Source organism: Diceros bicornis, chromosome 18 (assembly GCF_020826845.1).
Source record: "Diceros bicornis minor isolate mBicDic1 chromosome 18, mDicBic1.mat.cur, whole genome shotgun sequence".
NCBI lineage: Eukaryota > Metazoa > Chordata > Mammalia > Perissodactyla > Rhinocerotidae > Diceros > Diceros bicornis.
This window is the reverse complement of record NC_080757.1, coordinates 1,380,173-1,394,448: the sequence shown is the minus strand read 5'-3', so window position 1 is coordinate 1,394,448 and position 14,276 is coordinate 1,380,173. Positions and strand designations below refer to the sequence as shown.

Sequence of the window (14,276 nt, the reverse complement as noted above, 5' to 3'; positions counted from 1 at the left end):
CCCGTTGGCCAGCATTTGGCTGCCCCGCCCCTACAAAGCAGAGGGCAGGCTGAGCAATCAGGACTCGAACCCTGAAAAGGGCGCTGGTTGGGTTTACACCCTCCTGTCTGGTGTGCAGGGCAAACTTCTGAGATGACACAGGTCTGGGCTTCAGTCCCACTGGATGGACCTAAATACAGGTAGGAAGTCAATGCCTGACCCACCCCAGGACATTCATCGAAGCCACCTAGGCTGGCCATCCCCACTATGATATTGGTCTGAGGGTAGGCGTGGGCCCTGATCAGACTCCAGGGTCACTGTTGGGGGAGGTTTTTCATGCTCCCTGTCCTGCTACATGTGGACAAGGAAGCCTGTGGTTTTCACTGCTTTACTACAGCCATGAAGAGAATCAGCCCAGGGAGATGCTGAGGATGGCAGAGCCAAGGGGCAGAAGGAACCCGCGAACCTGAAGCCCTGAGGATAAGTCCTTCCCTCCTCGCAGCACCAGTAATCACAGCGGGGAAACGGCCTCATTGTCTGTGGCCGGGGCTGGGTTCACCTCCAGCCTCAGAGCAGCCGGGGTGAACTCCTGCTGACAGCACCGTCTCCTCCTTCTCTCCCTTAGCGCTTTGAGGCCCACCAGACACAAGGGCAGGAGGGATCCCCACTTCCAGGGTCCTTTAGCTCCTGAGGGACAGGACGCCCTAGGCTCCTGGCCCTGCGGATGTTCACTTCTGGGAGGCATTCTGGACACCCCGAGTGCCCAGCAGACTCGAGTCCCCCTCACCCCACAGCAGCCTCAGTAACCACCTGCCTGTTGGTTTTTCCTGCCCTCTGGCTCGCTCCAGCGTCCTGAGATCACCTCCCAAACATGCCACCTGCACCCAAATCCTTGCCTCAGCCGTGCTTTCAGCCACTTGGGGCGAGCTTTTCTGTTCTGCAGGCCAAACACCTTTCTGATGGCACCATCCTCGCTTCACCCACTCCCACCATCCCCTTCAAATCCATCCTCACAGTGGCGGGGTTTCCTTCCAAAACACAGGCCTGCCCTGGACACACCACAGCACAAAAGCCCCCCCAGCTCCGCTCCGCTGCTCTGGCTGGCCACGCCTGGGCGCCACCCTGCACCACACACCCTTGACCTCCTCCAGGGACCTTGGGCTCCTTCGGGGCGCTGTGCATTCCCAGGCAGCCATCCCAAGTGTGCCTCCAGGCCTCTGCTCACACCATTCCCTCCTCCTGGGAAGCCTTCCCTTCTGCTGGATGGCAAAATTCCAACCATCTTTCACCGAGTCTGAATCAGAAGTCAGCTCTCCTCTCCTGACGCACTCAGGAAGGATCTCAGCTGCGGCAGTCCTGCCTGTCAGGAACGCACTCCAGCCCCACGCTGACGAGATGTCTTACGCTCATCACCTCACTCGATTCCTACAGCAGCCTGGCAGGTGGGTTGTGGCCATTACCTCTGTTTTACAGATGAGGAAACTGAGGCAGGGAGGGCTCAAGCTTTAGGGCATGCAGCTGGGATTTGGACCCAGGCTATCTGACTGACCTAAGCAGAAGAGGAATCTTGAAGGGGTATTGAACAGCTCCCAGGACTGGCAGGCAGGCTGGAGAAGGTCCCAGCCACGGTCCTGCCCCGGGGCAGTCTGGTAATGTCATCTCTGACACAGGGCCCTTATGAATGCCGCCACACCCCCAGCTGCCGGGGTCTCGACCCAGCTCGCTGCTGTGAACCTATTGTGGAGGTGTGCAGGGGGGCAGCCTGCCTCACCCCAAATGACCAGTGACCCCTGCCCCTCACAGACACACACTCCTGGCACTCTGGGGCGGACACCAGCTTCTTGTCACCTTGTGTCTTGATTATGTGGGTGTGTGCTGCACCCCCAAACAGACCATACCTTGTGGGTCTCTGTACCTACTGGGCACAGGAAAAATGCCCCACATCCAACAGGTGTTCACCTCAGCAAATGTTTGTTAAGTGAGTGTGGGGCTCAGGGAAAGAGACCCCACCAAGGCAGAGGCACAAACTGGCACCCACAGATGGGCTTCGTTTGGTTAAACATGGTGTATAAACATTATTGGGGCCAGCCTGGTGGCACAGTGGTTAAGTTCATGTGCTCTGCTTTGGCAGCCCGGGGTTTGCTGGTTCGAATCCCCGGTGTGTACCTACACACTGCTCATCAAGCCCTGCTGTGGCAACGGCCCACATACAAAAAATAGAGGAAGACTGGCACAGATGTTAGCTCAGGGCAAATCTTCCTCACCAGAAAAAAAAAAAAAAGAAATGTTCTTTTTTCCACCAGCTGGTGGTTCTCAACCCTAGATGTATATAAGAATCACCTGGGAGCTTATTAAAACACCAAAAAAAAAAAAATAAACATCAGATCTCTCATGGAATTCTGGATTTCTGGCTTTTCTAGGAAATGGGGAAGATGTGGAAGGCTAGGCCTGCCTTTCCCCTTGCCACAGACGGCCCCCAGCCCCTGCCCCGCCCTATAGCTCCTGTCCCCGTCCGCCACCCCCCCCCCCCCCCCCCCGGCTCCCGCCGCCAGCTCCCTGCAGGCCACTGCCAACACTGGAGTACTCACGTTCATCATGTTGCCGATCTGGTTATTGCCCAGCGACAGCACCTGCAGCTTGACGAGGGCATCCAGAGAGTCGATCTTGGCGATCCGGTTGTTGAACAAGCTCAGGTCCTCCAGGTTCACCAGTGTGTCCAGCCCCTCGATGGCCTCGATGTTGTTGAAGGACAGGTCTGCAGGGAAGACAGTGGTAAGGGTCCGGTGACGGGTTAGGGAGGACTGTCCTGAGACAAGCCCATTAGGGCTTCCTAGGCCCCGTGAGCCAGCACGAGCCCTCAGGCCTGGGACTGACTCATGTCTGACAGCTGGTGGTCTTCTAGAAGCCCTGTGTGAATTCCTTCCTGTAGTCTCAGACTTGCACCTCCCTCTCCAGTCCTGCCACTTGTCGTTCTGGGATGGAAATGCTTACTTTAGGTCTGAAATGGTGCATCTGGGAGTGCGGGGAGACAGCTGTAGAGTGTCCCCTTCCCTCACTTCTGTGGGCATTTTAGTAGTAATATCGCCTGTCTGCTCAGCGTTTACCAGTGCATCCAGTGCTCACGGACATCTTCTGACAGCAGCCCTGAGCGGCAGTTTGATCAGTGTGGAAGCTGAAGCTCAGAGAGGCTCAGTGATTCGCCCACAGCCACACAGCTAACTGCAACGGTGCCAGCGTTCCTCCACGGCTCCTCCCTGGACGCACAACAGGCCAGGTTCTTCCCGCCACATCACAGCTGACTCAGGCTCCTCCCGCCCCAACTGAGACGTCAAGATCCTCTCCAGCCCAAGTTTCACATCTTTGGGAATAAAAGTGCTTTTTCCCTACCACAGGTTTTTCAGGGCTGGTTGGGGCTGGGGCTGCAGCCCTGTCCTGGAACACCATGGCTCACCATTCTCAAACCGGGAATCTTTCACAAGCTTGGAAATACGATCACGATAGCTGCAAGTTATCGCATTTAAAAGGTCATCTGGGAAGTCAGTTTATCCACGTCTTAATTTAGCTTCCTCGGCCGATCAGGACATATCACTTGTTGACAGTTGAGACTAATGATAATTTATTGTCCCTTCTCTATGCAAGGCCCTGTGAGTGCGTTACCTTACTTCATCCCCAGAGCATAGGCATCCTCACCCTCATTCTATGGGTGAGGCAGCAGAGATTTAAAGGGGCCTGGTGGTAATAGGCCCAGGATCACACAGCACATAAGGAAGCCGAGGTTCAGAGGGCTGCGCAGAACCACTACGTTCATGGCAGAGCTGGGATTTGAACTGGGGCCTACCAAATGCCAAGCCTGCCCACTTCCTTTCCCATCGTGCAGCCAGGTTCTGCTCTTTGGAGGCCTGGCCCCACCCCACTAGAACCAGTGGTGTGCTGGTAAATGTTTAACAACAGGGTGGTGGGGGGGAAGGGAGGGACCGGGCAGGAAGCCCCAATTTCCAGTGCATGCCAATTTCTGTAGTGTAAATATTCCCACCATGGCCAATTTCAAGATACCAACGTGACATCCCTGAATGCTAAGCTGGGACACGATGTGCACAATCGGATTTCAAGAGCCAGTATAGCCGGTTCCAGCACACCCTCAGCCCTGGGCAGCTGACTGTCATGGGCCACCAGCAGGGCCTGTGCGTGCAGGTGGGGGGGCTCTGCATGTAGGTTGGGGGCTATGCTGAACCATCCAAGTGCCATCTACCCCACGCCCCACCCGCCTCACATCCCAGGGACCCAGCTCTTCCTGGCTGTGGCTGGGTCCCTGGGTAACCAGTGCTGTGTCTGGACAAAGGCTGGCTACGTGTCTCTGAGGGGGGTAGCCTGACCTCTCACCAGAACTTTCCCATTCTGCTCTCTCACCCCAATATCACGGAACACTGGGCATCACGGAAGCGTCTTATGGGGACCTGTGGCACTTGTTTTATGTCTGAGAGATAGCTGGGCCTGGTAGCTCTTGCCTAAAAACATGGCATTCAGACAGCCTGTGCCTGGCAGGCCTGCCAGAGGGCATGGCTCAGGGTCCGGGCTGACTGGCACCCTCTTCTCCTTCATCTCCAACGGAGACAGATGATTCCTGGTGATGCAGGTGGGCTCCTAAGCCAGGGACTCAGCAGTAAGGGGTGCTGGGGTGTGGGGAAGGGGTGCCTGGGGCCAGAGACCCGGGCCTAGCAGTCAGGAGACCTGGCTGTGTCCGTCTGTGCTGCCTGTAGCATGTGAATCGGTCACGGCCGCCAGCCTCTCAGCCTCAGCTGCTGCATCTGTGAAATGGCAGGGTAATCCTGCCTGTGGGGTTGCCGTGGGCTTGCAACTGTGAGCACAACGCAGCTGAAGGTGTTGTGCGAATCGGGAGGTGCGCCAACAGCCCGGGCTGCCGTTGTTGGGAAGCGGTCTGACAGAAGGGAGGGAATGTGGGTTTTGGGGTCAGACGGGCGTAGGTTTGCATCCCAGCTCTGCTGCTTCTTGTCGTAGAGCTTTGGGCAAGTGCCTGGCCTCTCGGAGGCTCAGTTCCTCTTCTGTAGATTGGGATCAGACTGGTAACAGATTCCCATCTCTTAGGATTGTTGTGAGGGCTAAAGAAGACAAAGTTATAAAGAGCTCTCCAGCCAGCCCCCTCTCCCTGTTAGGTGCCCTCCCCTGATGTGAGGGTGCCTCCTAAGGACCAGCAGATAGACACAGTTCATCAAACCCCCTGCAGCCTTGGTGGTGAGGGCCAGCGCTCTGGAGCCAGACAGAGCTGGGCTGGGAGCCTCATGCCCCGTTTCCCTGCTGTGACTCAGTCTGCTCCTGTCTATAGTGGGGATACTGTGTGGATCGCAAGGCCTCACAGGGAGAGCACCCAGGCCCAGGCTTAGCAGAGCATAATGGACAGTGCACACTAGCAGCTGTGACCATTATTTCTGGTTTGATCTGCTTTGACTTGGGCCCCCCTGACTGGCGGGGCCACAGTCATCCGGCAACCTGAGTCTCGAGTAACTAGAAGGAGTCCACGGCTGCCCCTCTGGCCCCCTCCCAGACTGGGAGGTTTGGCAGGTGGGAGCAGAATATCCTGTCCTGGTGTGTCCAAGCACGTCTTTGCTGTGCTTTGCCCAGCACAGGCTCCAGGCTTTTAAAAAGAGCGGGTTTCTTGCTCCCACCCCACAGAGCTTCTGCTGCACCTGGGCTAATGCTGGGCTGGCCGCTGAGGAGTGCCTGGGGAAGCAACAACCTTGGCAGGGCATCCCCTTTGATCAGGGCGGACACACACAGGAAGGGGCCTTACCCAGCCAGACCAGGTGTGTGAGGTTCTCCAGGCCCTCGATCCTCTCAATGAGGTTATTGTCCAGCTGCAGCTTCCTCAAGTTCTCAAACTGCCAGAGGTTGTCAATGCGGAGGATGTCTGAAATAATCGGAGGAGACGTCCTGGCTGGTTCCAGTTTCCGGTTAGGGTTAGAGTTTGGTATGAGCTTACTGGAGGATTGTGAGAACCAACACTAACCAGTACAAAAGGCCCCACAACTCCACTGCCTTGTCCTGGAGTATGCGGGTGCCCTGGAGATGTGGGCCGAGCCTCATGAAGCTCCGAGTCCCTATCAGTGCCGCTGCCAGAACCCCAGCAGGACCTAATAGGTCCATGGGGGGATATCAGGGATGTAGGCGGGCTGGACCTGCCCAGGGCCGGGGACTCTCTCGCACTGCCTCTGGGGCTAGGCTGGGGGCTGCCCAGGAGGCTGCGACACCTCGGGGTAAAGGACACAGCACATGGGACACGGGCAGGGGCCTTCCTTCCTTCTGCTGCCATGTCACAGATAGAATCAAGGCTGCAGGTGAGTGCACCTTTGCGCCTGCTGGTGGGAGGGTCAGCAACTAGCTCAGGCTTTTTGGAGGACAATTTGGCCACGTTTACTGAAATATTTAATGTCTGTGCCCTTTGACCCTGCAATTTCTCTACTTGGAATCTGTCGGCAAAGATACACTGTGTGTACGCCCAAAGAAATACCCACAGGCACACGAGGGGCAGAAAGATAGCGGGAATCCCAAATGTCTATATATGGAGGGTGGGATAAATCACCCATAGATAGAGAGGTGGGCTCCTAACATCACTGAAGCAACTGACCCTGTGGTCCCTGAAAACCACCTTCTCAGTCACATGGCCAACTTATTCCCTTTGCTCCTTCCACCAGGCAGTGGTTGGTTTCTGTCACTAGCAGCCAGAGTTCTGAAGGACACTTAAGTATAAATACGTATATACTGTGGATGTAAAATTCTAGAGGCCTAAACTTGTCCCCCAGTTTTTTCTAGAAGCCACAAATAGCCCTTTGTTTATATGCTTCCTTTTTCTATATTTGTTTTTGTAATGATTTCCAAAACTTATAAAATTAGAATATGCTCATTAAAAGAACTGAAATAATATACAAGTGAAACGGGTAAAAAAAAGTGCCCTTAATAACCACACGTTCGGGGCAACAGTTTCAATATTCATTCAGAGGGGCAGGGTTTGCGAGGTCCTGGGGGAGGCAGGGCGCCCTTCCATGCCTCCATGGGGGTGGGTGGACAGTGTTTTTCTGACCCAGGGCCCTGTCTCTCCCGGGTTCCCAGGGCCAGGTTCCCCAATTCCCTGTCTGTGGCAGATTTCCCAGAATGATACCAGCCACCACCCCAACCTGTGCTTCCGGGCAGGGCCCAGTTCTGGCCCAGGATCTCAGCCACCTATCCTGGTCTGGATTTTCCAGGTGCCTTCTCTGGCCCTGGCCTTAGGCTGACAGCCCTGGCTGTGGCTGACTTCCTGCAGATGCCAGTTCCCGGGATGGCTCCCACACTCCTGGGTGCTGCCTGGCATCCCTGTGTGCTGGCTTTTCCCTAGGCATCAGCTGTTCACGTGGAAAAGCCAAAACAACACAACTAAACCAGGATATATTTGACAGCTAGCTCTCAATGAGTCAGCGGCATGTCAGGACTGCCCAAAAAGCCAGTTTAATCTTCAACATAGACATGGAATCAGCCTCTACCGCCACCGTCTTGGTCCCAGCCCATCGTCCTCACTCCCTGGACCATAGCAGTGGCTGTCACTAGACTCCCTGCTCCAGCCTCTGGCCCCCACAGTCTATCCTCCCGCAGCCAGCAGGATCCTGTGAAAACCTAAGTCCCTCCTCTGCTCAGAACCCTCCCATGGCTCGCACTTCTCTCACTGCAAAAGCCAAACACCTTCTCGTAGCCCGCAAGGCTGATATGAGCTGACCCCATAACCTCTCTGACCTGTCTCCACACGGGTCCGCCTGCCTCAGGGCCTTTGCCCTGGCAATTTCCTCTGTCTTAAACGCTTTCCCTGGATCTCCACGTGGCTCCTTCCCTCACTTCCTTCTAGTCTTTGCTCAACTGTGACCTTCTTGGTGAGGCCTCTGATCCCTGATAAAACACTGCACTCACTCCCAACTCTCCTTGCTTTATTTTCCTCCATAGCACATGTCACCTTTAGCATACACCATCATCCCCTCTTTACTGTGTTTGTGTCCCTCACTTGAATGGCAGCTCCATGAGGACAGGTTTTGCCTTTCTGTTCACAGCTGCATCCTCGTGCCTGGAGCAGCACCTGGCATAACACAGGCAGTTGGTAAACTGGCTGAGGGGGCCTCAGGGGAGGGAGGGGGAAGCAAAAGGAAGGCAGTCAAAGGCCCCTCTGGTGCAGCCATTCTGCAACCCCTTTAACCCTTTCACCACTGTGGGGGCTGGGGCTCTGGGGCCTCACTGCTCTGGGTGCTGGGCTCTGGGGAGGCCTCTGGGCTTCAGCAGGCTGGGGCCAGAGCCATGCCTACCTCGCCCACCGCTGTATCCCCAGGGTCTGGCACAAGCCAGCTGAGGCAGGGTCTCAAGAATTCCTTGTTGTTGAGTAGATGACCTGGCAGGCCAGTGTCGGAGCCCAGGACAGAGCAGGAATGTGAATCTGACCAGGTCACTCTGCTGTGGCCCGCCTGCACAATACATGAGGGTTGCAGGACCCCTGCCCACCTCTCTCGCTTCCTCTCACACCCCCCATTGGCCTTCTTGAGTGAGCCAGACTCTGTGCACGTGTTGTCTCACCCTGTCCCCCCAACCAGCGCTTGAGACAGGGACTACAATCATCCCATTTCACAGACAGGCACGCTGGGGCACTGAGGATCTGCCTGGGCCCCAGCCACGTCTTCCCACTCAGCTGTACTGCCACTTCTGAGGCACCTCCCTGCTGCATGGCCCTGGGCCCCTCCTGGCTCCCGCCCCTCTTCGGAAGCTGCTCTCCCAGTAGACATCCTCCTCCTCCCCACTGCTCCTGCCTGGCTGCTTGGGACCCCTCCCGGGTTCTGCCTGCCGAGGGGCGCGCTCTAAGGACATCCGTGTGGAGTCTGAGGTGGAAACAGAGTGACCTTTGTGGTTCACTTAGACTTGGAGTGGGAAAATTTTATCTTTTTATATGGACATTGTGTGGAATTCTGGGGCTCTGTAGAAGGTAGAGCAGAGAAAGCCGGGGCCCTGCTTGGTGCACCCACCCCACCCTGGGATACGCACTCTGGAAGTCCAGCTGCAGGGACAGGACATCCTTGAAGAGGATACCTTCCTGCTTGGCCAGCTGCCCAGCCTCGTCCTGTGGGCCCTGCTCCCCCACAGCCAGCTTAAGCATGTCGTCATCCATCACTCTCGGCTCCATCGAGTCGCACAGCCGGTTCATCTTCCCTGAAAAACACCACGTTCCTCTCCCACACTCCGCTTCTCCCTTTGTTGGAGGACCAGTTCTGGCTGAGGTCCTTGTAAGGTTGTGGAGCATCGTGGTGGCCAAAGACACTCTGAAATCCACCCTCCTCCCACTGGACCTAGGGGTTCATACATCTGCACGAAGGCTGCTCCAGGGCTTCCCCGGCAAACATCTGTACCCATCCTGCCTGGTGCCCATCCTCAGGGGTGCACCCCTTGGCCCCACAACCACAGCTGTGCCTCTACCCCAGAGAAGTGGACCGGTGTCCACACCGGTTTCTTGAGCCTCTGGAGCTCTGCTCCCTTACAGCCGGGGCCATCTCAGGCCTTTGGCTTTCTGTGCCCATCCTTGTTTGGGTTTCTTGGCACCAACCACTGATCATGACCCTTGGCAGCCCCAGCCAGGCATACCAGCCTGCAATGCCCCTTCTTTGAGAGCCTCATCCCTTCCAGGCAGTCATATGTGTACTCCCCACACACACATACCAGAAGCTGCCCAGTGCATAGGTGGATACTGACCCAAGCCGGCCATTCATGTCCTCCCACTGAGAAATTTGAGCTTGGGGCCAGAGGATGAGTGCCCATCAGAGCTGGCTGCTTGAGCTGGGGAGGAACTGGGGGACCGTGGACTGGCCAGGCACGTGGTTAAGCAGAGAGAGCAAGAGAGGGATGAGGCAGACAGAGAGAAGCAGAGATGGGATCCAGTAAAAAAAAAGACAAAAAGACAGACAGACTGACATAGAGACTGCCTTCTCCTTGCTAGCTTTCTGGCCCCTAATGTCCCTAATTCCAGGACCTGTGAGGGCTTCTTCCTCTCCTGTGAGAGTGTCCTGACTTCTCGCATTAAATCTTCTTTTACTTAAACTAACTCCAGTAGGTTTCTGTCGCTAACGGTCCAAGGGGATTTGGCTGAAATACCACAGGCAAAGGGGAAATCTGTGGACTTGTTCACTCACACTGTGAGGCTGACACTGGGCTGCTATTCCTGGCTGGACAAAGCCACAGCCCTGGGAAGCTGGGGTGCCTGACATCATTCTCATCACTAACCCTCTTAATGAGAACATCCAGAAGCGCTGGATGCTGCAGGAAGGCACCCTCTCCTATCAGTCTACTGGAAACTTCCAGATTCTGCCTCCTACACCCTGTGGAAACTAGGTCCTCCCTTCTGCTTTCCACCTCTGCTTCTCACTTCCCTGCCGGCTTCACCTTCTACCTTTGTCCAGGTGCATCCCCAATATCCTGGCCTCCCTGAACCTCCTGCCTTCTGGTCCCTGATGCTGGGCAGCCCCTGTGTTCTGCTCTTTATTCTACTGAGCGCTGTTGGAGAGACTCCTGGCGGTGGACTGATGGTGTCCACCGCAAACCCAGGTGGGCCTGGCAATCCTGCCACCTGGTCTTAGAGACTGCCACTGCCTGGCTGCCCTCCCTCCCTCCTCCCCCACCATCCACTTGGATGCAGCTTATGCACATATGCATCTTTCATTTCTGGACTGTCCACAATCAAATGTCCTAGTGCCTTTAACTCTTATGTGTCCTTTCTTTCTGTCCCCAGAGGAGGCACAGCCTCTCCTACCCACTACCTACACCCTCCTCCCTCCCCCCACACCCCTTTTCCACTTGTGCCTTCCATCTTCCCATTCTCTCCAATCTGTCAACACTGGCTCTATCTCCTTAGGGTGATTGATTCACCTCCTGAAGATGTTTCCAGTCCTCTGCCTCTCTCCATCTCCCTACTCTTCTGAAACAAATTTTTCCAAGATTTCCCATAGCTTGCCTTTGGGGAAATTTTACTGTGCTGCATTTGGCAGATGTTACCTGCAAAGTGTTTGTGTTTTTTTAAAGAAAGGTGCTGCACTTTGGGAAATGATTCTAAATTCTGATTTCAAAACTTTGACTTCTCATCCCTCCCACGTCGTCAAGGCCTGGCACCTGTGACAGATCAAGCTTGCCTTCAGTCAAGCCCGACAATGGCTATGCAACATGGAACAGCTGTTATGCACACAAGGGCAGGATTTGGATCCTGACTGTGCATCCTTTGGCAACTCACTTCACCTGTCTAAGCCCTCGATTTCCCATCTGTAAAAGATGAATAATTCCTCCTTCCTACATTTGTTTAAGATCATTTATTTAGTCCACACACGTAATGAATAGCTACTACATACTATGAATAAAACAGACAGATCTCCTTACCTCTGTTTCAGACATGAATCAGATAATCAAAGAAATGTTTAATTACAAACAGTGACAAGTTTGTAGGTGTAGGGAACTCTGACAGCATACATTAGGGGCACCTGGCCTGGCCGGAGGAGATGGGGCTGAGATCTGAAGGAGGAGTGGAAAGAAGAAAGGGAATCGCATAGTGAGGGCCCTGAGGTGGGAGAGAACAAGACATGTTCCACTTTGGCTGAAGCAACGCAAGGTTGAAAAGGTCGACAGGAGTTCAATTATTATCCTGGGACCCCTGGGAAGCTCCTGGGCCTTAATAAGAGCAGTGGCATGATCAGATTTTAATTTTAAGAAGCTCTCTCTGGCTGTAGTACTGAGAATGGCAAGAGTCGTGACGTGAGAGATGCCCAGGGTGGTTGGTGGTAAGATGTGGATTTGAGAGATCTCTAGGAACTTAATTTACATGCGGGACTGATCATCTGCAGTTTTCAGATAAGAAAATGGAAGCTAGTTAGAAAGGTTAAGTAACATGCACAAGTTTACACATGTATACGGCAGAGGCAGGAGAACATGACTCCAGAGCCCAATTTCTTAACCATGACTCAACTGTACCCAGGGTACTGTGGACTGTCACTGTCACAGCTCTAACATTGTCACAATGTTTCTCACAGCTGTTCTGGGTCAGGGCCAAGGCCCGAATTCTCTTCCCTTAAGAGGATTTTATCAGTAATTTACCACCCAATCTGGGTTCCTGTTGACTTGCCTGAGGACAGTGTTGTCACTGTAGATCAGAGGTTGGAGACGGGGAAGGCAGTGGAGAGTTTTACATCACTGTCAGTGGAGTAGCCTCCTCAGGAGAAACAGATCCAGAATTGTCCTGGGAAACAACCTGGGATTAATTGGATCTGAAAAATATAGCCCCTATTGGCGATGAATTAATAAGAAGAAAATCAACCATTTACTGAGTGCTTACTGGGTACTAAGTGCACATGTGTCATTTAATTACCTGTCAGCTCCGGACGCCATCAGAGAAGGGAGTCCTAATGCCCTAACTTCCCAGATGGGGAAACTGAGACCTGGAAGGGAAAGGAAATTGTCCACAGTCATACAAGGAACTACTGACAAGAGACAGACATGGAACTTGAGTATCCATATTCCCACCCAAAGCACTTTATACAGCACCAAGATGAAGAATAAAAATAAGAGAAATAATTTAACGACAGTTAAGAGGTCGGATATGAGGATTAAATTCTTGAAGAAGTTATCAGTGGATCTTTCTTTCGGGTACCTTTGTTTCTACGAAAGGGATCAGGCCAGGAGGCTGGGAGATGGAACCCCTTAAACATCTCTTCGAGCCCTGCTCCCCAAGGAAATGCTTCCTTAGCCTTTTTTTCTCATCCGCAGGCCTGAAAGCCCGGGTACTAGCGTTCTGACTGTCTCAGCGCCGCTGCAAAGTGGCTGGCAGGGGATCTGTGTGCTCATTTTGCAGATGATAAGGGCCGGCCGCACTTCTCGGAGTAAAAGGTCAGAGAATTACGTCGGGGCGCTGTCTGCCCCTGCGAGTCCTCCCGGAACCTCAGCTTCGGATCTCACCTTCTCAAGCGCGGGCTACCGGGCTGGTTCCACGCAGCAGCCACTTTGCCCGGTTGCTAGGGAAACCAAGCGCCACCACTCCGTTGCTAACGGGAAGTCAGAAGATTGACATCCTGAGTGAAAGTTGAGGGGGCACGTGACCACGTTTCTGGGCGGGGGAATACTCCTGCCACCAACCAGCCGGAGAGAAAACAAATGTTTCTCCAATCAGCACTTTCTACGGGCGGGGATATACTTAGCCCCGCCTCTTCCCCGCCCCCTATTTGAGTGATTGACTCGTCTGTTCTCCAATAATCATAAGGATTCCCTAGCTTGACCAATATATAAAGGAATCAAAGCGCACAAACTCTCGTTCGGAGGCGGGCCAGGGGCGGTGTCACTACGCCTGAGGGAGGTTCCTGTGACTGAGCTCACTCCTCCGCCCAATCGGACAGCGCGGGGTAGGTGGGGCTTCGCTCGGGAAGCCGTAGGGCCCAATCGGAGGAGGGCAGGGCAGGCGTTGCCCAATAGGGACGCGACAAGGGGGCGGGGTCAGGGGCCGCGCGTTCGGCGCTCTAGAGGGTGGGGCGGGGGCAAGTGTCAGTCAGGTCGGGAGCGCGGCGGGGTACAGCGGAGACCAGCCGGCTAACAGGGCTCTGGACGGCTGCCGTGCTGACCGCTCAAGATGGAGTTCCTCCTGGGCAACCCGTTCAGCACCCCGGTGGGGCAGTGCCTCGGTAAGGCCGCGCGAAGGGAGGGCGTCTGGTTGGGCGACGGCGGCGGCTGACAGGGCCGGAGAGGACCACGGGCCTCTGCGGGCACCGGGGCCACCTCCTGGTCGCCGGGCCCCTGCCCGCGGGCGGGCCGGGCCTGCTCACGGCGTCGGTGCCACCCTGCCAGGCGGCGCCCCGAGGCCAGCTGGGACTTGGAGATGCTCCGCGCGGCCCTCCCCCTCGGGGCCCGGCTCCCCCCGGCTCCTGGAGGTGGTGCCCGCGCTGTCGGCCTACCCCGCGCCTCCTGGGAGATGCCACTGCGTGCGCCCTTGTCCAGCCCGACAGTCTCGCTGCCACTGCCGCCGGGACCCGGTTCTCCCAGACGCCTCTCCCTGCATCCCTGCTCCTCCTTTTCAGACCAGCAGCCCGCGGACTGGGCACCCTCCCAGAGAACGCTCCCTGCCCTGAGACTTGCTAATTAGAGCTGCAACTCGGCTAGGCTAGGCCGTAGGAGGGACTGGGAAGGGGGAGGGGTTCCTAGAGGGTGACGATCTTGGCAGGGGGGCTGGCATGCCTGCACTGCCTCCGGGAAGAAGGGGG

At 55.4% G+C, this 14,276-nt stretch overlaps 2 protein-coding genes across 5 annotated transcripts in view; one reads left to right on the top strand and one right to left on the bottom strand.

Annotated features, from left to right (window-relative positions):
- The window catches only part of DRC3 (dynein regulatory complex subunit 3), a 38,502-nt gene extending 25,567 nt beyond the window's left edge, over nt 1-12,935 (bottom strand). Inside the window, exons 1-6 of the mRNA XM_058559539.1 lie at nt 12,680-12,935; nt 12,398-12,467; nt 12,155-12,268; nt 9,043-9,207; nt 5,786-5,902; nt 2,568-2,734 (exon numbers count right to left, since the gene is read on the bottom strand). Of these exons, the coding sequence (XP_058415522.1) occupies nt 2,568-2,734; nt 5,786-5,902; nt 9,043-9,202 (444 nt within the window). The 5' untranslated portion in view covers nt 9,203-9,207; nt 12,155-12,268; nt 12,398-12,467; nt 12,680-12,935. The remainder of the gene's footprint in view (nt 1-2,567; nt 2,735-5,785; nt 5,903-9,042; nt 9,208-12,154; nt 12,269-12,397; nt 12,468-12,679) is intronic.
- A 649-nt stretch (nt 12,936-13,584) lies between these two features.
- The window catches only part of TOM1L2 (target of myb1 like 2 membrane trafficking protein), a 120,476-nt gene continuing 119,784 nt past the window's right edge, over nt 13,585-14,276 (top strand). For all 4 annotated transcript variants that reach the window (XM_058559536.1, XM_058559535.1, XM_058559538.1 and 1 more), the window contains exon 1: nt 13,585-13,700. In XM_058559536.1, the coding sequence (XP_058415519.1) occupies nt 13,649-13,700 (52 nt within the window). In that variant the 5' untranslated portion in view covers nt 13,585-13,648. The remainder of the gene's footprint in view (nt 13,701-14,276) is intronic.